The sequence below is a fragment of the Haplochromis burtoni genome, unplaced genomic scaffold (genome assembly GCF_018398535.1).
Source record: "Haplochromis burtoni strain Fernald_Lab_line unplaced genomic scaffold, NCSU_Asbu1 Contig_62, whole genome shotgun sequence".
In the NCBI taxonomy this organism is placed as follows: domain Eukaryota; kingdom Metazoa; phylum Chordata; class Actinopteri; order Cichliformes; family Cichlidae; genus Haplochromis; species Haplochromis burtoni.
This window is the reverse complement of record NW_024582423.1, coordinates 1396060-1418321: the sequence shown is the minus strand read 5'-3', so window position 1 is coordinate 1418321 and position 22262 is coordinate 1396060. Positions and strand designations below refer to the sequence as shown.

Here is a 22262-nt window from a genome sequence, read left to right as displayed (position 1 = left end):
GAGCTTCATCATTTGACCTTAACCAGATCCTTTTTTTTATACCTGAGCAGCTGTCAGAAACAAATACAAAAGATAAATGTTGAATGATGTCATCCCTGTTATCAGGTTAAAAAAAGGTTCTTGAATTCTTTAAGGTTGTTGGAGGCACTGACACAATGAGTGTGTTGCAGTGTTTATGGGTCGTAAACACATATCGTTACACTAACACTCCTTCAGCTCCCAACAAAATGAACTAGTAGCTATTTACTTTATGCAAAATATGAAGCAATCTGGTCATTTTTTCTATACTCATTGCTAATATTATTTATGTACGTATTTACAGAATATACATGCACATATACATATATTATGGATATATATTTATTGCTGATTGTGAATTAATAATAAATAATGTTACAAATCACTAGCAATATTATTTTCATTATTTTTGATGCAATATTGTCTACTTTATGGTTTATACATAGTATTTTATATTGAATTGGAGCTTATAAGATGCAATACCAATTGTGTTCTGATGGCCATTGTCTTCACATTTTAAAGCAATGTGTAACCTTGAGTGTCATTGCTGATCTGCGCTTAAAACTAACTCCACGCCGTCTGTGACCGAAACAGGACAGGAAACACGGGCCCACAGACTTATGACGAAACGCTATGTTGCAAAACATTTTATTAACTGGATACAAAGTTTTAGAAACAAAAGTTACAACTTTACAAAAATATTCAGAAATTGTTCATGAAACAGTAAACGATACAATCACTATCAAATTATTGTTTTTAAACTTTATTAACACATTTTCTTAGACCTCCTGCTGTTCTTATGGACATTTTGCTTGTATTGCTTTTTTGTTCTTTTCAAAACATGATTTATGTCAGTGTAAACATTAATTAACACATAATACACATAATACATAAACTGAGAGGTTCAAGGATTAGATTTAGGCTGCAAGAGTATTTGGAGGTTTTCGCAGTGCTCACTGCCAGTTTGCAACTTGTTTGCATTTCCACACAAATACACCTCTTGTACACACTCGCTCTTCTCTCTCCCTCTCACACACATTCAAGCACGTTGTTGAATTTCATTCTGTTAGTAAGTGACGCATCCCCTCGATGCTGGGGCGCTTCAACAATTCTGAGCAGAGAGTTATTGATTCTAGTTAATTTTTGTTAGGTTATGTGTTCATTAGTAGGTTAGTTTGTTAGTTTGTGGAGAGCTGTTCAACACTCTTCTTTTGGGTTAGTGAATTGTTTTGATGACTGTTGATGACTGTTGTTCATAGTAGGTCTGTCCAGTGGTATTGCTGGGCATGCTTTGATTTACTCAAAGTTTAGCAAAGAACAGCAAACAAAGACATTAGTAAGATGGACATTTACAGGATCAGGACTGTTAGTATCAGCACCAATCAGGAGTTAGCACTGAGGTGTGCTCAGCTTCTGTCTGACATCACCGCCCGAGCTGACAACAAGCCAGGCACTCACCTGCAGGTTGACCAGACAGAGCACGTAAAAATGTAAAGGCTGACCTCTCTGAATCTGATCACAATCGTTTTTGCGATGATTGCTCGTAAGTGTGTGGTCAACCCAGTTTGATGTCAGCAGCTGTTCCCGCTTGTCTTTTCACCTTGAGCTTAATCGCTTTCTTTCCCTTTCCAAGTCCCGAAACCCTTCTTGACATGCTCAGTGCAACATTTTTCCCGACTTTAACGATTTATTTAAACTTCTAAAAGAAGGGATGCAAAATCATGCAAAGGAAGTATATGCGCTGCAGAAAGCAGAGGGTTAGTCAAGTTAGGGTTAGAAATGCCAGCCAACAGCATTCTCAATACAGGTTAGTAATCCTCCAACTGTTAGCACATATATTAGTACTGTTAGAGATTAGTGAGATACTGTTAGTACAACCCAGATGTGGGTAAAAATCTATTTACGCATAATTATTAGCATTTGCTGAAATTGGCTTCAGTGTGAAATGATAGGACTGCAGGCATCGGGACAACTTAATTAATGCCAGCGGGCATCGTTTAGAAAACTACAGACCATTAATTTCCAATGACATCCTTGTGATCTAAATCAGCATAATAACTGCTACTTCAGTGAGGTTGTAACAAATGCTAAGAACCATTTGTAAATGTTGTTTTATCCCTTATCTGGTACATCCAGTGGCTAAAAGAATATAGGCCTGTTATTGAGTGTGCAGCTGTGAAAACAAAAACCACAGTAAAGCAGCTTTTAGCTTCAGGCCCGTTACAAATACATTTCATCTGACTGATAAGAGACACATGCAGACATACGTATAGGGTACATGCAAAGAAACACGTGCACTCATGTAGACACCCCCGTAACACGCACACACACACACACACACAAGTGTGATCAACTTTAGAGGTTTCCACACAAACAAAAACATACTGTGTGAATGGCACATTGGGAACTTGTCATTTTCACACAATTTAGCAGCTTTTTTTTTTTTTTTTTTCCAAATATCAGAGCTTTGCACAAATCTGTCAGAGTAAACTCCAGCTATGAAAAGACACAAAATAGAGTCTTGGTGAAACACTGCTCGCTTTGACTGAAGTATCTTATATAGGAAGAAACCATCAGAGGGTTAGAAAGAGTAGAGGTCACCGCACGCGTCACTGTTTTTGAACAGCAAAATAAAGTCAGAGAACGGGCCAGGACGCGCTTATTACTTACAAAAGAAAAAAAAACTGTATCAAATTATTCTGTACAACACCCATGAAATATCTCCCTGCTAAATCTGAGCACACTGATGTTGACCACGAAGCAACAAGTGAACTACTGTTTTCACTGATTTGCAAAAGCAGAAGTCATCTCTCAGTAGGGAAACACTGGAACACGGACTCGCTCTTCTGAAGGTGCAGGGCAGGGAAAATGGCACCATGTGGTCATCGCTGCAAGACAAGTCACAATAAAGGGAATTAGGATGGTATAGTGTAGTATAAAATAATATAGATATAGCGAATGATGGCATGATTACAAAGATATAGTTTTGTACTGGTTTGAAAAATATTGACAAATATTACCTTTTCTACAAAAATCTTGAATAAAATCACCCGAGGGGCAGATTATGCTAATATGATTTGGTCACATGATCCAATTTGTGGTTTATCTCACCTCTTAACCATAATCATGAGAAAAGTACCATATAGCAAGCATAATAATAATAATAATAATAATAATAAATGTCAGTGATTAAGCACATAACTGATCTCCCACGTTCTATCTGGTCTTCATTTATCTGTCCTCTGTGCCAGCATAGAGGCTTAACACAAACACACAGAGACACACACTCACACAAAAGCATGACTGAGTCCATAAAAAACTGGCTCTGTATTTTATATTCATCGGCACTTATATAAGAAGTCACTGTGTACAACATAAAAGTGAATGTGGAGGAATAAAAGTCAGTGGTATAAATCTGTGGCTAGATCCTGTACCAGTCCATACGCAGCACAGTAGAGGGCAATGGAGCGAAGCCACCGGGAGTACAATGAAGTCCTGTCGAGCCCCCCCAACAATCTGCTTTTTCCATCGATGTAACTGGAGAAGAGCACACAACACAAAGCAGCAGAAAAAAGTGGGACACAATCCAACTGTCCTCACAAGATCCCCCAGGTACTGGTTGTTCTTTCATCTTTTTTTTTTTTGTTTCTTTTTACTGCTTTATATTTAGTCTCAGACACGGTGGACTGAAAAACACCCACTGTAAAAACATATGAGTCACTTAGGATAGGAGTCAGTAATATCAGTTATCTAAATGACTGAGTAATGCTATTAAATTTCCGTGTGACCTCCCTAGAGATGATAATGACGACAATCCAGTCTGTACACATAACCTGTCCTGTTGTTGGTTCCCTTCTGGATTCTCCCAGCATCCTGTGTGTCTCTGTCTGCAGCGCTGTGGATGAATCCACAGGGAGTACCTAAAAGGCAAAATACTGAGTCAAATGGACTTGTCTATATACTATATACTATGTATATACTTCATATTAGATGTGAATCTAATATTAGAAGATCTAAGTTAAGGCTGGGACTATTTGACATTGCTCTTGGCAAATCAGTGCAAAAATAATGACTACAGCTTGTTCTCTGCAGATTAAAGACATATAGGGTAGGTTGCATCCTGCTGTATTGAGAGATGTATTGAGATTAAAAATAACTACAAGATTTTTTTTCATATTCTATGGTAAACGAGTATACACCCTACAACCTACAAGACATATTCTCTATAATCTAGGCCCTCAACTGGAGGGATTAAAGGAGTCAGTGTTTGCCTAAAAACATAGATCTTATTAAAGGATTGGGAGGGATAGAGGGGGGTAAAAGTTGAATGCAACGGAAGAGCAGAATAATTGGAAATAAATTATCTATTTTTTTTTCCTACCAGTGATCTCCGGGATCCACGTCCACCTGTCACCAAACGATAAGAAAAGATCGCTCCTTCTTCGCCTTTTTTCTGCTTTCTTCGTCTTCCTCTACCAGGCTGACCGCAAGCCGATCAGACGGGAAAACAGGCGTCGTGTGTGTGCGCAGTGATTACGCCCGCACTGAAAGGCTGGTTGGATCGAGTGGCAGCACGCTACTAACACGAACCGCGGCTGTGCGTCCTCTCTATATGGCTGCCGAGCGGAGAGAAGCAGATGTGGGAGTGCCAACAACAGCTGCGCACTGACGGGAGTCCAGTCCACGGAAAACAGGACAAAGTGGAGTCGGAAGCCTCGGGACAAAGAACATGAGCGGAGGGTATTAATGAGAACAGTAACTTCTTTCACTCAGCGCGCAGACCTGAATTAATCGCTGGTCTCGGTCTCCAGCTGCTGCCACAGGTTTATGGTCTTTTGTATGCGCCCCCTTCATCCACCATCTGTGTTTCCCGGGCAACGGGAGGACTGCCTGCAGACACCACCAGCAAGGCCTGCATGCAACCACCTCAAATCAAGGCACACTACAGTGCTGTGATTCTGCTTACTGTAACATAACCAGTGGTTGATGTTTCTTCATTGTTAGGTGCTTTCTACACGTACACACGCATAATCTCACACCTCTTCTTTCGCCTGCTTTTCATTCACTCATCCAAACTGGTGTTTGAACAATATTTCTTATCTTCTCGGTGCTGTGATTCAACACATTCAATTTCAAATAACGGGTACTGACTGAAAATGCCAAGTTTACCAGTAAATCTCAGCAAATAATAAAAGCTCTTAAAAAAACTGGACAATTGCCAACTAAATACTTTTTCAGACACCTAGCTATTATCTTGATTTTAGTTCATGAGCAAAAGAGCTCACATTACTCAGATTTAAGTGAGAAATTGCCACAAACGTAGTTTTATTTAGCCTTAATTTTCAGGTATTATTAATTAAAGGGCTTAATTATTTCAGAGCAAATCAACGGGAAAACTGGAAACAAGTTGTAAAAAATCTCAAACTGGAACAACATTAGGCTGTGTGTTATCAATCATGAGCATAAAAGAGAATCCGATACAAGCTGTTAACCTCCGATAATTCTCAGAAAAAGAAATGAAAAGTTTCCATAAAAGAAGAAGAACAAAACCGGTGAAGTGATAAACGGATGAAACAAATAGTGTCTATCAAAGAGAAAAGCTTTAGAAAGAGGAACATATGTGGACGGGGACAAAGATCCTGACCCAAAGAATGTGGTTCTGCCAGGGGTTGGATCTCCTGGGCTGCCGGTGGAAGCGGGACACTGGATTTTACTCTTGATTTTACTGCCAACTAAATAAAATGCTGCTTTTCTGGATCAGGACCTGGAACATTCTTGACTGGCTGAGTTAATCAGCTGATCTCAGTTCAACTGAGCTGCATTCCACTTACTGAGGAGGAAGATTAGTCTGAGAGACCTGACAAGAAGCAAGAATGAGTTGCTTTCAAAACCACAGCAGTCACTTAAACATTTAAATAAACTTAAAATTACATTATCTTTAAATTTAGATTTCATGTTTTGTGTGTGTTTGTGTGTGTGTGTGTGGGGGGGGGGGGGGGTGATGATCCTGTCTTCTGTTCTGTATGTCTCAGTTTTCCAGGTCATGGTAGGCTAAGGAGCTTGGGGGGGAAAAAACTCACTGGACTTCTTTACGTTTCGTGAAAATGTTTCATCTCTCATCCAAGAGGCTTCTTCTAAATACCCGGGACTTCATCATTTACCTGAAGAAGCTCTTGGATGAGAGGAAACATCTTTATGAAACTTAAAGTCCAGTTGTTTTCTGTGCCTTTAGTTCCCTGATTGCTTTAGTTGGTGAAAGGTTTATTAATCTCCATTTTGCATTCCCATTCTCGTTTATCTTCTATCTCTTTGTCAAATTCATGTCTCAGTCCTGGTCTCAGTGCTGGTTATTTCCTGTCTTATTTTGATAGTCTCTCGTCGTGTGCTTTCGCTTTGATTCTACACCCACACACTTATTATCTGTTATTAGTTTGAGCTGTCCTCTTACCTGTTGCTTGCACCCTTGTTATCCTTTGTGAGTATATGTTGTCTCAGTCCTCTCTGAGCTGTGTCCTGGGTGCCTGCTTATCTTTGTGCTTTTGTTGGAGTGTAGCAATAAAGCTGTTTTTTCAGTTTTATGCCTTTTGTTCCCAGTCCTGCACTTTGGGTTCAATTACTGAGGCCACACAGCAAATCTTGATTTTTTTTTAAAAAGTCATTTACATGATAATCATAACGTTGATGATTCATTAAAACTGGGATGTTTAACGTTTGTTTGTTTGTTTTCACAGTGTAGGTTATTTGAATTGTGATCACACTTTAAACCCACTGCATAGCTGTCAGTATAAAGCTGCCTAGTACGTCACTAAGAAAGGGTATTTACATTTCATTAATTCGACCTTGGTATCCACTTGATAAAACCCCCATCCAGCTGGAGGCGCCAGCTTGCGCGCTCACAGATGTTTGGCCTTCCTGAGTCGCCGTACCACTGCATGTACCTCGCTGCCCCAGCCGTGCGCGCGCGCTGGCGCGATTAGTATCATGGAAAGGAACAAACTGTGAAGCATCGCTGAATGTGACGTTATCCATGCATCAGCCAGCTCCGTCGGCTCTCTCGGGTCTGTGCCGAGTCACCGACTGTCTTTACCTGAGTAATGCCCGAGCGGCCGGTGATCCCCGCCAGGTGACTGGCTGCGGGATAACCTGCATCATCAACGTCACTGAGAAAAAGGGCAGCGTCTCGCCCCCTCCAGGGGTGGAGTACTTCCACATCCCGGTCTCTGATACCCCGGTCTCTCGACTCAGCGATCACTTTGACGAGGTGGCGGATAAAATCCAGGTTACAGCGGAGAGCAGCGGCCGCACGCTGGTGCACTGCAACGCCGGGGTGAGCCGCTCCGCAGCCCTGTGCATGGTTTACCTAATGAAGCACCGCGGCGTGAGCCTCCTAGAGGCCCACGGCTGGGTCAGGACCTGTCGCCCTGTCGTGAGACCCAATAACGGGTTCTGGAAACAGCTCATCCAGTATGAGGGCGAGCTTCGTGGTTGCAACTCTGTCCGCATGGTGTCCTCATCCATGGGAGAGATACCTGACATTTATGAAGAGGAGGCCAGGAATATGATGCCACTGTGAGGGAAGCACGCTTCTTTGTGTGTGGTGGGAAAGTGGGACAGAATTTCACAATGATCTGCAGTGTGCTGGCCTTAACTGTAAAATCCTGTGCAGCCTTGAAAGGAAGCATAAACAGTGAATGCGTTCCCTCCAGGCCCTCATAATAATGGGCAGTTTTGCAGAGTAACAGTGAGCTACTGTATAATTTATGCCTGCCGTGGTTTTCCCATGGTGCATTTGGCCACCTCTTGCTTGATTATGTGAGATTTTTGGTGAGCTCAGGAACCGCTTGCAGATATAAACCCTCCATCATCCTGCAAAATGCTCAAACATCCAGTGAGAGTGAGATTCACCACAACACGTTTGTCATGAATGGGAGCTCTAAAGATAGGCTTGTAGTAGGCTTCTACTCAATGTGACTAAATGCTGCTCCACTGTTTCAGATCGATGTGTACTTTTTATACCACAACATTTATCTGAAAAATTACAGGATGTCATATTAAAGGATTCAAAGCTTATAAAATACAACAGAATAAATGAGTGATTGCTATTCTCATTGAGTTATTCCACATAAAATGAACCAAATCTCTCAATTAAGGCAAATAGTATCATCTGAACTATTAACACTGATCGAAGAAAAATGGCAGCCATGAAATTCTCTTGAGTCATAAGGAATCATTGCTGGAAGATGATCCTAGTATCAAAATCGTGGCTCAAAGAGTTGGCAGTTCGTCTTGTAACCGGAAGGTTGCCGGTTCCAGTCCCGGCTCGGACAGTCTCGGTCGTTGTGTCCTTGGGCAAGACACTTTACCTACTGGTGTTGGCCAGAGGGGCCGATGGCGCGATATGGCAGCCTCGCTTCTGTCAGTCTGCCCCAGGGCAGCTGTGGCTACAACTGTAGCTGCCTCCACCAGTGAGTGAATGAATAGTGGAATTGTACAGCGCTTTGAGGGCCCCGAAAAGTGCTATATAAATCCATTATTATTATAATGTAAAGTTTACACATTGTACTTTTGGGGGGGGGGGGGGGGCGTGATGAGTCATCAGAAAAACATCCAGGTTATCGGTTTTTGTTCCTGTTATTCTGCGTCACTGATTTGAAAATAGTTAGATCTGAGCTTAAATACGTTTTTCAACCCTGAAAGTTTAATGTGGCCATCTCATGTATGTAAAGGTTATGAGGGCTCAAAAGTGCTGGGAGACTCATGTCAGATATCAGATTATGTACTTTGAGATCCTGTAACTCCGAATGTTCACAATAACAATAATAATAATAATAATCTAGAAAGTTTATGCATGAAAAACAAAGTCAGCTGACTCTGAGGGCTCAGGTGGAAGCTCTGATTCAACACTCACTTTGCTTTTAAAAATGTTCAGAAACTCCAATAAACTCTTTGTATACTTTTTATGTGGATCAATTGTACATTTAGATAAAAGTTAAAGTCCTGCATTCACAGCGTTGCTAACTGAACTATTTAACATTAATGCTTTGATACTTTTTACTCTCAAAGTCAAAACAAGAGCTGTGACACTGAAGGCTGTTAACAAGTCCGACTCAACTGAGACAAGACAGTAGAAAAAGCATTTCTTTTCCAATAAGCATACAACTGAGCTGGCTCACCTCTCACCCTAATGAGCAAGAAAGCTTCTTTTTATTGTTCTTTGTGTTTTTATTTTTTAAATGGACAGTCACTCCTTACAACAGAGAAATAAAGTCTACATGGCCATGATGTTTTCTAGCCAATTACGGTGCTTCATTAAACAAACAAAAAAAAAAAGATAATTTCACTTAATTTTTTAATAAAAATATACTTTTTCATACCATAATATGGGATTCCTTAAGTCAAAAGAAAACAGCTCTATTTCTTACACAATTAGCTTTACGTGCCCGCCACCTGCAACGAACAGCGAGGAAACTGAGGAAAACGGGTACAATATCTGAGCGACGCCACGGATCACAGTAAAACTCATTCACAACTTGGCACAAGTCTGTCATTTCTTTTAAACATAAACACACATCTGTTACAGAGTAAATGTGAAATCTTTATATTTAAGTGGTCATCCCCGAGACACACATGTAGTGGTACAACGTAAAAATATTCTTCTAAACCACAGACATGATGGATAGATTTCAGATCTTTAAACACCACTTTGAAAAAGACTGGTCGTCTCGACATACTGTCTGAAATAAGAGATTAGCATGCGCACCCAGTAAACCTAAGACAAGTCTCAATTTTTAAAAAGGAGTAGTCGGCCATCATACGGTTGCTCCCTTTATGCCACGAGTTTGCATCACAGCATTGACAGTACGTTCATCTCTGCATCCAACACAAACCTACAGCCAGCTTAGTGTTAATAAATATAGATTCCAGCCTTAAGCAGCGCATCGCTAATCGTGCACTTATGTAGTCTTGAACAAATGGAAAAAAGTTCACGCGAACGCCCGCTTAGAAAGTCTTACAAACAAAAACGAAAAAAAAGATGGTTTTAATTTTTTTTTTTTTTTTTTTTTTTTTTTTTAATTAACCATCAAAGTGTCTTTTTTAACTTTCAAATGTCAGATTCTGTTCTGCAATCAGTTTATCGTAAACATTGTAATATTGTACCGGTGCATCAATGAGCTGCTGCCCACATAGGGTGATTTAGCGTAGGTAGAACAGTTTAATAAGGAGCAACCTCTAATAACAAGTCTGGTAATGAAGTTATATTTGGGAAACTGCTATAAAACACTGTTTACACAATCACCACACACTAACTTTGTAGTCCTCATTGATTCTACATTCCACCTTAAAAGCAAAGATGTGCTTTCCGATATTTGTGCCAGGCTGTGGCTGTATTTAGCATGCAGATACAGTATGAGAGGAGTGACTTTTCCTTCTTCCATGGGTATATTTAAGCCATTACCTCCTTCTGGATTACGGTTGTTACAACATTCACATGGCCTACACTGCAGAGTCTGACCTCCAATATGACACTTTTACATCTTAATGAAATCTTGATGTATTTTTTAAACAACCGCAAATAAAAAGCACATTACAGTATTTTACAACGATTCAGATGGCTTATTTAGGAGTAAGGCTGGAATTTGCTACTTCAACATCCTGAGCAAGGACCTTTGTCAGGCCAAACTACAAGTGAAATAATGACACAAGTGCAAAAACGGCATGCCTATTTTACCTTCATTGCACTTCCCCCATTCCCTCAATAAGGCAAATCGTGTCACCTGCATAGTCATGCAATAAACATCTAAAAAGGTCCAAAATAGAAGAATGTTCATTTAACCCAAGGTGTAACCCAGAGTACTTCAGTAGTATCTGCACTCCTTCATTTCAAACAGCCAACAGCTGGCTTGAGATCAAATCTGAAAGAAAAGAAAGAATCGAAAAGTTACAACATTTCTTGAAAAGAGCCGCAGAGAAATGTATTTCTTTATACAAGCCACTCACCTGCTGTTGCAACTTTTGGTATTCTGTGGACTTAGGTCGACGTGCGGCTCTGGATTGCTTTCCTTCCAAAACAAAGGCGATTATCTGGTGGTGAAAAAAAAGATCAGGCAAGACTGGTTTGGACTGCTGTAAGAAGTCTGATTTTCAAAATAAGGATAGTTAAGCTAGCCAATGTTAGAACTGAGTGTGCTACACATTAATGGACAACTAGGTTAAAAAAAAAAAAAAAAAAAAAAAAAGCTTTAGCTAATGTAAAAGTGGTTTTCAGCATTAAACCAGAACAGCTGGGAAATGTGTTTCTTTCCTTAAGCTCAGTGGAGAAATTTACACAACTCTCAACATAATTGTTGTGTGTGTTCTACACAGGAAATGACCTGCGCCTCAAAAGGCAACCACAGGTGCCAAATATATTTTAGGCTCAAAGTTCAAGGTTCAAGGTGCAGTTTATGTTAGTTTAAACACCAGAGTCAAACTTTAAAGTTAAATTAAAAAAAAAAAAATCTTTTTCTATGTGTGTATTTGGGTACAAGACTTGGGACATCAAGCCGGTCTAACAGCAAAAGTACCTTGCGCTTGTTGTGGTAAGTGATGTAGAGCACTGCCACCAGCACAGCTGCAGAAACGAGGTAGGCAAAGAAATGGCTGCTTTCCCCGTTTTCCATCATTTTGGATGGGTCGTATGGAACTTTCACCTCTTTTCTTTTAGTCTGCTCCACACCATCCTTTCCTTGCTCTTCGCCATTAGCATGGTTTGGTGTTCCCTCATTGTCATCTATCCCATCTTCACCAAGCCCTTCATCATCATCCTCGTCTACATCACCTCCTTGGAATTTCTCCATGGTTCTCAATTCATCTTTAAGTTTCTCTGTGGATGTGCTTTCGATTGGCTTTTTTTTAGAATCGTTTTCTGTAGGAGCTTGGGCTTGTGGATTTACTTCTTCTTTGTCTTTGGTTTCAGGCTCCGCTTGGTTGGCTTGCCCATCTGTCTTATTGGGCAGCGTGTTTTTCCCTGGGGTTTCCTGACCAGAATCCTGTTTTCCATCGTGCTTATCATTTCCATCCTCCTGTTGTTTTTCAGTTTGAATCTGTGTATCTGTTTCAATTCCTGCGCTTTCCGGATTTTTCTCGACTGCCTTGGCCTGTTCAGCTGATGCACTCACACCCTTCGTAGGTGAGCTTAGTGACTCTTCAGGTTTTGATACGTTAGCCGCCTTTCCGGTGTGGTTACCAGACACGCTTGACTGAGATTGATCTGTTCCATTTGTATCTTTTACTGGTGGGCTTTTTGCATCTGGGGAGACTTCACCCTGTGCTGAATACAAAAACAAGAGCCTCAGTATTAATGGAATGTTAAATGTGGGATTTTGAATTAACTATTTATTACATCACATGCACATCTGCTTGTTTATCCTCACTACTTATTTCTTCCAGTGCAAACCTCTGAAATATTATTTAATCTATTTTTCTCTTCTCTCCCGATATCTTCGTAACATTTTTCTTGTCAGCTTCCTCCAAGTGATTACATTAAATGGGATTACTCAATTACATAATTGAATCATGTCTGCCATGAAAAAGATTGGCAGCAAAACATTCCAGAAATCAAAGGACAATATAGCAGACGTGGATAATACTAGACTGTGACAGTGACCACTGACACTTTGAGTACATTTGCTTACATATGTGACATACTGCGTAGACCTACTACTATAGGACTAATACACCAGTTATCAAGGCTGGATTACCCACTATGCAAAGCAAAAGGTCAGTGGGCTACAATATGTCAGCTGACCTCATTAATTTGTTAGGTTGACTACAAAATCATACAAAAACACAAAGATATAAGCAACACGCACTAGGAATCCAGTATTTTTTATCATCCTGATTTTCAACTGGGCCAATAATCAGCAGAGTGAACACTATATGCCATTAGTATTTGGTCACATGACTTGTGTGGATCAGTGGTGCAGACCATGATTAACAGATAAATAATGCTGAGATTTTTTTTTTTTTACTAAAAGAATGTAGATCTGTACAATAAATTATAATTCATGAGTAATTTTCTTAACATTATGCTACGGAAAAAATGATCCAACAGTGTCCACAGTTTTATCCAGCAGGTTTGGAAATGTGTGTAGTAGAGACCAACTGATTTATTGGTGGGTCAATATTATCAGCCGATACTGGCACTCCACCTATCCTGTTATAAAGGTTGATTAAAGAAAGTAAAGAAGAAAAAGGTAGAAACACCCTTTAATCGTGTTAGGAGTCTTAATGTTGCATTGTTTGCCAACTAAAGGGCAGTCTACAACTTCCCTGTTGGCAACAGGTACCACAAAATCAACAAGCAATGTCAGGCAGAGCTTAGGCGAGTAAACAAATAAGTGCATAACAAATGTCAGGGAAATCTCTTTAAGTTTCATGTGTCTGAAAAATAAACTATATATAGGCCAATATATCCGAATATTGTCGGGGTTTTTAAATCATAACCAAATATTGGTATGGATATATCGCCTGTGTCAGTTGGCCTCCAGTTGGGAGGAATTACGCCAGATTACGGTGAAAACCTTGTATGTGAATCCATATTTTGCTATATTCACTGTAAAGACAGGGAATATTATGCACAGATGTGTATAGTAGAGTACAGCACAAGTACACATTCCCCTGCAAGAGATCACAATAAGTTAATTATATCGCAAAAGTGAAGCGGTGAAGGAAAAGGAGACTGGATGAGCGCAATCCCTCCCAAGGTCTTAAGAAGCAGAAGGATATCCTATTCACGTAACACCTGTGAGCCAACCTGTTAAACCGGACCGACTACTCAAGGAGGATGAGAAAAAAGTCAAGATTATTAAAATAACAGAAAAAGCTCAAATAAAAAACTAAACAGAATAAATAGCACCTATTATGCAATTAAAAATAAAAATAAAACATTAAAATTTACAGTTTTAAAAAATGTCAACACATTAACGTGGCAATATATACGAGTTTTTATTACTCATTTTATTGTTTTATTATTCTTTTTATTTATTTATTTCTACAGTGGTGTAAATCAGTCTATTCTCCTTTCTCCATTTAAAAAAAAAGGACTGTTTTGACATATATCGCCTATCATCTTTATCAGGGATTGTGGGGAATTCCATAAGTGCTCAACCAACGCAGGCCTAAACCCAAATAAAAACGCAAAAACAAAACTCGACTCACCTCCGATGGAGCTGAAACACAGGAATATTGCAGATATAGTGAGCAGCAGCAGGGCCGTCCTCATCGTGTCGGCTGTGTCCACACGCCAAAGAAACGCGACCCGAATCCGTCTAATTTCAGCTGCGTCTTCTCAGAGCTCACGACGCAATCCGAGCTGACAAACGCAGGCCGACAGGTTCAAGAGGTTTGACAGATCCGGCCTGCTTCCGTGTACGAGCTGGCATTTCTCTTCTTCTGCGATTGTAAACACGTGAGTGAAGTTTAGTGCCACCTAGAGGCTACATGCTTTTATAACAAGAACGTGCTGACGGAGAAAGCGTGGCGATTGTGGTTTCATTACTTTCACGTCCTTCTTATTGTGCAGTTTTATCATTTCAGCTGCCCAGCTCAGCCTGTGACACCGCTGAATCTCTAGAGCCCATCTATGGTAGTATACGGCACGAAATCATTATACTTTTGTATTTTTTGATTCAATATTATGATTTTATTTCGTCTCAGCTCACTACCAAAGTGGATCTGCTTGTTTAAGTTGGGTTTGCTTTTGTTTTGTTTTTTGTTTGTTTGTTTTTGCGGGGGTGGGGTAGTTGTGGGGCGAGATTTGACACGTTCAAATGAGGTGTTACAATAGAAAAACCTTTCAGTGTCATCAAACATGTGCACCTCGCCTTGCTTCTTTTGTTGGAAAGCCATATTAACAGACACTAACACTAATCTGTATTTCTCTCTTTTTTTAAGTCAATCCGTCTATTTTCTTCCACTTATCGAGTTCAGGGTCGCAGGGTGGGCGGGGCCAATCTTTTGTATGGCTAACACAGGCACAGAAAAGCATTCACATTCACACCTATGGGCAATTTTAAATGACCAATTGACCTAATCCCATGCATGTTTTTAGACTGTTAGGGGAAGCCAGAGTACCGGGATGTAGATAACGTGCAAACTCTGTAAAGAAAGGCTTCACAGGACCTGTGGCTAACAGTGGTGACCATACAAGATACAGTTATTTTATATTTATTATTTTTATTTACTTATAGCTTTTTTTTCATCTTACTTATAATCAATTATAATATCTCTGGTGCTTAAATTATGATAAAGACGTGTCACTATAGGTTAAGGGACAGTTTTTCATGTCCTGCTCCCAGTCATAGTGTCTCATCATTGTTGTAACAGAGAAAAGGAAAATCCCCCCGTTTCCTCCAAATATGCCTGCAGGTATTACTGTATTTAATTCCATATATGAGTAAAGACAGGGATGTTCGAGGCAGCTCTGTCTTTACTCGACTTAGTTTAATTTAAAAGCTATGTGGAAACCACTAAAATTTTATCCACCATAAAAGAAGAGATGGGGGTCTCATTTGTGTTATACTGCCACACACGGGTTAAGTGTAGACATTGTTGATATTTTTCCTTCACGCGTGTCATTTCACCTTATCAGCAGATGGCAGTATTGGCATGTAGTGCAATTAAAAAAAACACTTTACTTGTGCCTTTATCTATGTAGGTTAACTTTGCTTTGTTACATTAAACCAAACTTAAAGGGTATGGAAAAGCATTTCTTCTAGTAAGCGATGGCCAAAATAAAACACCACAAAACAAAGCCATGACAATACCAATATCACTGGCCTTGGAGCTGAACATGTTCAGCAGTTTCTGAGATAATGATATAAATGTTAATTAGAGGTGTTTTACATCTCAGTTGGGTGCAGGAGACCTTCAGGCTCTTGTAATGAATTTGTCTTAATTGTGGCAGGCTATTTGACATTTGAAAAGTCCGATGATCCCTCTCATTCTTGACACCCATTTGCATTTCCATCTTTAAGGTCAAATGGGTATGAATAATACATTACGGAGGTTCTTAAGCTCACAGCCAGCCATACCTGTCTTCACAAACGAGCCAGCTGAGGCTTGCTCAGCTCAGTGAATGCTACAGAAACAATCAATTAATATCACTTTGGGAAACCGCATGTGAAGCATCCTGTAATTAGTAGGAATATAAGGTCACAGAGTCAATGGCAGATATAGGTTCAGCTTTTTTTTTCCTGATTATGCTCATGCATAAACACTGGCCTTGCCTTAAATGTGCTGCAGCTCACAGTTTAAGTGACTTCTCAGATAAGAGATCTAGAGGCAGCATTACGCAAGTAAAGTATCAAACGGTTAACCTGGAATAAATTTAAGATCAAAGGAAGGCCCAAAAAAGGAACCTTGGCAAGAGATTGGAGGAATTTAATGAGCAAAAATTAACATGAATTAAATCTGACCTCGTGCTTTACATGGCAGATGTTGAGCAGAGCAGCATCCAGACACGTTACTCGAGATAAACAGCCGTGTGTTACATGCTGACTGCAAGATAGCCTCTGTTTGGTTTCAAGTGGATGGTGTGATTAAATAAAAATATTTCTTTCAATATAGCAAGACCAATTTAACATTTAAAAAATAACAATAATAAGCAGGCACGGGTATGGAAATGTATTTACCTGCACATATGAACTTATTCACTTAGAGACTGGGCTTCATAATAGGGGTACTGTCTTTGGAGAATTGAATGCCGGGCTGCATGCATGGCCTCGAGGAGACAGATTTGCTGACTGTTTTGACAACTCATTACCTGTAATTTCACTGATGGATTGGTGAGGTGGCTCAGAGCAGGCAGCCGTGGCATCAGAGCACGAGCGGTTTGTGTCTGGAATGATGTAAGATAGAATGGCAAACAAGCAAATGCTTATTGTGCCTAATGATTGCTTAAAACAGAGCAGGGCACACTTGACAGTTTGGTGCCTCTACTATATAAGGCCCCAAACAGAAACGCATCTTCAGTCCCGCCGCTCTGCAGTTTTACAACAATGTTTAAAGTGAATTTTAAAAATATATATGACACAGGCCACCTTTTTTTTGCTGGCGGCAAATGGATGATGCCTCTGTGAGAATGTCATTGATTATTTATGTTTCATCTGAATGTAGAAAATCAGCTAAGACAGACAGATCGTTCTCTATGTTATCGTTAAGTCTTCTTTATATGTAAATGCATGTGAAAAAGTAACATTTCCCAGCTCCCTGCAGCAGGTAACATCTTGCTTAAGTTAAATTGGTAGATAGAGGGGTTGCAAGTTATCTCCTCCTGGCCGGCCTCCCCCCCTCTGCTCCCACATAATTGGTCCATCCCTGGCACTACTACTCATCTCCAAAGCCACCAAAAACTGTAACCTACCTTGTGTATTTTTTCACTAATTGAAATGCCTAATGAGGTCCCAAGGGCTCCATCCCATTACCTCTGAGTTAATTAAAGCCTAAGCAGTGTGCCAAACGGTGAATAAAGATGCAGCAAAAGTGCAAAAGGAAAGAAAGGGGAGCCCGAGTAGGGTACGGTGCACTGGGATGGAGGGTTGACCTGCTTTTTTTTTTTTTTTAGTCATTGTTGAGGGATGCCACATTCCAAGAATGAGCAGATGTCTATTATTTTTTTATTTGCGTCTATACCGGGCTTGAAATTTCCATTACCCTGGCTCAGGCACTCATTTTCCAGTGTGGTTAGCCTAATTCTGCTTTATTAAACATTAAAGTCTTTGCCACCGTCAGGAGGGTTTTGCTGAAGACGTTCTCACGTTAGCGCTGAAGGATAATGCAGGCATAAAAAAATGACAGCTGTGTTTGTTTTTTGTTTGGCTGCCCCCTCCAGTTTAAATGCAGCCCTGATAAAATCATACTTGTCTTTAAATGTGATTTTCTACACCTACAGTGTCATGCCCTGTGGTCACTTTTTATAGGAACGCTAATCCAAACCACATCACCTCGTTAAAGCAATTTCTCCTCGTTAAACGACCAGAAGCAGAATTGAAAAGACAGACTTGAGATATTTCTTTTAAGAAACAATTTCAAATGTTTATTTAACATGTCAGAGAAGGGGCACACACTCGTGAATTTAAAAAAAAAAAAAAGAGGGGTTGGGGGGGAGAAGGGGGTTGCAATTATTGGCCAGTACTAAGACTTAAACTTCATACTAACATTAATCAGGTTTTGGCTAAAGTAAAAGTGTGTTTTTTGTTTCTTTTTTGCTTTTATAAAAGAAACTATGTACATAGGTTCATTTATACAAGAGGTTCATTGGATAAATGCATCAAAAACAAAAACAAAAAAACAAACCAAAACAAAAAAAAAAAAGAAACCAGTTCTGCAGTAAACTTTACAAAAAATACATTTTTGTTTTCATTGAGAGATGTAGAAAAGGAGACGGTCAAATATTGACCAATAATATTTCATCCTTTTCATTATTTAGAAAAAAAAGTTGTTCTAATAACTATTTTTTTTAAAAGAAAAGCAATCAATATACAGCACAATAAATGGGGAGGAAAGAAAAATTGCCTTTGTGAATTCATTCAGTTGGTTTGGTAACCAAGGAGAGGGGCTGCGACTGGAACAGGGCATGATGGGAATGAAGGGCCTGGTGGAAGGGCGAAGGGGGAGACAGCATGGAGGGGTGCAGAGAGGTGAAGGGGATTGGCCGGGTGAGGATGGGTGTGTTTGACTGGCTACCTGAAGTACCAACGGGGATGGACATGGTGGGATGGGAGGAGGAAGAGGAAGGGGTGGAGGAAGAGGAGGATGAGGAAGAGGAGGATGTGGACCCGGAAGCTTTCCCAGGTATCGAGAAGTGGTGTTGCATGCGCCCCTCCGGTTTGGTGGTGAGCGATAGCGGCTGGGCCTGTTCAGAGTGAGTGGCAGCGGGGGCGGCGGGGGAGGCCAAGGCTGCGGAGGGAGTCGCCGGTGAGTCCAGCATGCTTCCGTGTGACGACGCGGGGCTGTCGCACATCTTCTCCGAGGTCAGGTACTGCACGCACTGCTTCTTGCTTCTTATCGAGAAGTCTGCGGGGAAACGAGGAAAAGTGAGCAAACTGAATTATGGATCCGCCGCTGACTTCAAATCTGGTGCAAGTCCCTTTATGCCACGTCCGACAGAAGTGAATGAGTGATTATTTAAGCAATGAAGCACGATGTTAAAGTTAGAAACAAGACCTTTTTTTAAACTGACAACAAGAAGACTGAAACAGGATGTTCACAGCATAATACGAATGGTATGTGTGCATGGATCAAAAGAGGAACAACACAAAATGTGCACTAAAGAGTGAAAAGCTCCCTTTTTTGGCCAATTTGCCGTGGTAACTTGATTGCACAATAGCAGACATACCTACCACTATTAGCAATGAACCTCATAAGCTGCTTGTCAAAGTATAAAAGCAGGGAAAGGAGTTAGTTAGAGCCAGCGAAGGACAAAATTCACGCAGAAACAAAAAAAGGGGGAAAGAAAATAACAGAAGAAATGTGCAGTGTCAGGTTGGGCTTGAGCTCTGCAAGAAAAATAAAGCCCTCGCTGTTAGTTCCTACAATTTTTCTTTCTTCTCTAATGTGAGAGGGGAAAAAAACCCAAATAAAGCCAGTCAGGAAGAAAATGGCCCCTTACCCTCTGGTTTTGAGTCTGGTTTATTCTCTCTCTTCCTCTTTTTCCGCTTTCCCTGCACACATGAAACAATGCTGTTAAAAACAGTTTTTTTCATAGTGAAAGCAAACAAAATTCACCGACTTCACTTCAAAGATTAAAAGGGCAGTTTCTATAGTCATAGCTGGACTGAACTTTAAAGGGAAATGAATTTAAACATCATCCAGTCACGATATGAAACCTGAGAACAGAAATGTGCCACTCACATAGTTATCTCGTGCTGACCATCCCGGATAGAGCTGGGAATGAAGTTGCCTCTCTTTCCTGGCCAGCTCATAGTATTTGGCTTGCTCCTCTCTTGACAGGGAATGCCACTGTGGACAGAGTATATCAAAGGACATTTAAACACTCTCACACACACATATATGTATGTGTAAACTCCAACGCCTTTGTCTGCACTGCTTACCCGTCTTCCAAGGATCTGGTTGATGGCCGCGCTCTCTTTCAGAGTGCACTCTGCCACCACTTTGGCTCTCATCTCCTTCATATACAGCATAAAAGCATTCAGAGGCTTCTTGATATGAGGCTTCTTGTCCTCTTCTTTCTTGGCAGGAACGGGGGACTTTCTGCTAATCCAAAACAAGAATGAAAGTAGCCGTGTGAATGACCGAGTAAGCACGAGTAGATTTTAGCATAACGAGGAGCAGCAATGAAGGCAGGTTTTGCTGAATCGTCTTACGCGTGCATCGAGGGGCTGATGTCACCGCTGGGCTCCTGCTTGATGGCTGGGGAAACTATGGCCGGATGAGGAATGCCGGTCTGGTGGAGGCTGTGCGGAGGTGGGGTGACCATGTGAGGGGAGAAACGGCTGGACACCAAGCTGGGAGGGCAAAAAGGGGGCAACGTTTTAACAGCGGGATGTAACAGCGTACCTCTGTCAGCTTGACATGGCATAAAAAAAAAAGTTCAGCTAACCTGGCACATAACCGCCCTGCCTCACCCTCGGGGTGAAATTCACTGTGCCTACTGCCTCCGTCTAGACTAAATTCATACACACAATGAGTAACATGCTTTCTTTTTTGTTCAAATAAAGACGTTTTCAAAAGGCCTTTTATTCACCAAAGGCTGAAGAAAAGTGGAGTGTGTTGTTACCATGGCAACGGCAGGGCTGTGACACCTGAAACCTCTTTCCTTACCACGTCCCAGACCGCGGAGAGCGCTCTGACAGCCGTCCACACAGAACACCTTTACAAAGTGTCTCTCTCAATTTCCAGTAGTTAATACAAAGGAGCATTGTAACAGACAAGAGGGGGAATTAAGCTCCACAGGCCAGGATCAGTCACTCTAGTTAATGTTAAGACTGGAACATTCACCTCTTTTAAGTGTTTTAGCATGTTACACAGGCTGTCGTTAGTGACACCACACATATGCCTTATTAACCTACATATGTGATGATTTCTAACCGTCACACTCAGCGACATGTGTTCAAACCAAACTTCTTGTCTTATAAAAAGTCTAAAAACAACTCAGTAAACAGGAGCTAATTCTCAGTTCATGTTTTATTTTCCTTTTTTTCCCCCCTCGTCTTTGATATTCTTAATAATTTATACTGCATAAACAAACAGGACCCTTATGACTCCCCTGGTAATAAACCTTTACCAGCTATCCTTGTAAACATCCTACTTATTCCCCAGTGAATAACTCAAGCTGCTCCGAGTGATGGCATGCAGTCAAGCTCCGTATTTTGAAGATATTGCTTCCATTAGTGTTCATCATTGTTGCCATAAATTTTTATTCACGCTTTACACTTACGCTTTAAACTTATATCTTACTGATACTGTCGAAAGTGTTTCGTGTAACGTCTTCGTTTCAGCGGGTTTCTTCCTGGGTCAGAGAGCCTCACCGCGAGTTTATTTCAAATCTCCATGATAGCAGAAATTTTGGCACAATATTTGGCACACAGTGCGTCTGGTGCATTAAATAACCTTGTGTGAGGCGTGCTTTGATTGTTGCGAGTTCATTTCAGGATGGAGTTACACATGCTATTGATCACAGAGAACCCTCTGAATATTTCATCTCATACTAACACCGGAAGGCTCCCTACAAATCTTTCCAATTTTGACAGAGGGTCAGAGAGTTTAGTCTGAAGGGACGTGTTGGCTCAGATGAGCTTTGATTTGTCCTAATCGATTCTCAGCCCTTTCATCTCTTCGGTGTGTGTGTGTGTGTGTGTGTGTGTGTGTGTGTGTGTGTGTGTGTGTGTGTGTGTGTGTGTGTGTGTGTGTGCGCACACATGTGGAGTGGCTCAGAACACTGGCCTGACCACAGAAGTTTAGCTCTCAAAGAAAAGACAGGAGAGAAGCCCTGAATGCCAATAATGCATTTGCTCTATTTAAGAAGCTGAACCTGTCTCCAATAGACTTAGACCTTACATCCCTTTGTAGTCCTGACACCACTGCCTGTCCACCGTCTCACAGTGTTTTCTCCAAGCGGATATACTGCATTTTTTCTTTACATTCCTATAAATAAAGCAACATCCACTCCAAATAACATTTACAGTATTAACCACTGAAGTTAATACTGCAGGAAAAATGTGAACGGAGCATGCCACAGAGGC

General features: G+C 40.7%; 3 protein-coding genes and 1 long non-coding RNA gene across 5 annotated transcripts in view; 1 reads left to right on the top strand and 3 right to left on the bottom strand.

Moving 5' to 3' along the window:
- Positions 1–765: 765 nt before the first annotated feature.
- LOC102314234 lies at positions 766–4937 on the bottom strand. The gene is made up of 3 exons (XR_315838.3): positions 4400–4937; positions 3453–3938; positions 766–2906 (listed from the first exon to the last, which is right to left on the bottom strand). It is a non-coding gene; the product is annotated as an uncharacterized LOC102314234 (long non-coding RNA).
- A 1966-nt stretch (positions 4938–6903) lies between these two features.
- zgc:153044 (uncharacterized protein LOC751678 homolog) lies at positions 6904–8263 on the top strand. Its single transcript, XM_005922722.3, has one exon. The coding sequence runs from the start codon at positions 7046–7048 to the stop codon at positions 7589–7591; it is 546 nt and encodes a 181-aa protein (XP_005922784.1). The 5' UTR covers positions 6904–7045; the 3' UTR covers positions 7592–8263.
- A 1087-nt stretch (positions 8264–9350) lies between these two features.
- On the bottom strand, positions 9351–14457 carry tgoln2 (trans-golgi network protein 2). The gene is made up of 4 exons (XM_005922721.3): positions 14218–14457; positions 11583–12328; positions 11017–11100; positions 9351–10931 (listed from the first exon to the last, which is right to left on the bottom strand). The coding sequence occupies exons 1-4, from the start codon at positions 14279–14281 to the stop codon at positions 10926–10928; spliced, it is 900 nt and encodes a 299-aa protein (XP_005922783.1). The 5' UTR covers positions 14282–14457; the 3' UTR covers positions 9351–10925.
- A 1098-nt stretch (positions 14458–15555) lies between these two features.
- Positions 15556–22262, bottom strand: part of tcf7l1b (transcription factor 7 like 1b) — a 33172-nt gene continuing 26465 nt past the window's right edge. The window contains exons 8-12 of one of the 2 annotated variants that reach the window (XM_005922719.3): positions 20385–20525; positions 20112–20274; positions 19912–20019; positions 19670–19721; positions 15556–19074 (exon numbers count right to left, since the gene is read on the bottom strand). In XM_005922719.3, the coding sequence (XP_005922781.1) occupies positions 18584–19074; positions 19670–19721; positions 19912–20019; positions 20112–20274; positions 20385–20525 (955 nt within the window). In that variant the 3' untranslated portion in view covers positions 15556–18583. The remainder of the gene's footprint in view (positions 19075–19669; positions 19722–19911; positions 20020–20111; positions 20275–20384; positions 20526–22262) is intronic. The other variant, XM_005922720.3, reaches the window with a different exon arrangement.

What these genes read in the sequence shown, in the direction of transcription:
- zgc:153044 (XM_005922722.3), top strand. Translation starts at nt 7,046, where the DNA reads ATGCATCAGCCAGCTCCGTCGGCTCTCTCGGGTCTGTGCCGAGTCACC.
- tgoln2 (XM_005922721.3), bottom strand. Translation starts at nt 14,281, where the DNA reads ATGAGGACGGCCCTGCTGCTGCTCACTATATCTGCAATATTCCTGTGT. An exon ending in GTGTTTCAGCTCCATCGGAG is followed by an intron (nt 12,329 to 14,217) that starts GTGAGTCGAGTT and finishes TTTTGTATTCAG; the next exon opens with CACAGGGTGAAGTCTCCCCA. An exon ending in CTTACCACAACAAGCGCAAG is followed by an intron (nt 11,101 to 11,582) that starts GTACTTTTGCTG and finishes TTTCACCACCAG; the next exon opens with ATAATCGCCTTTGTTTTGGA.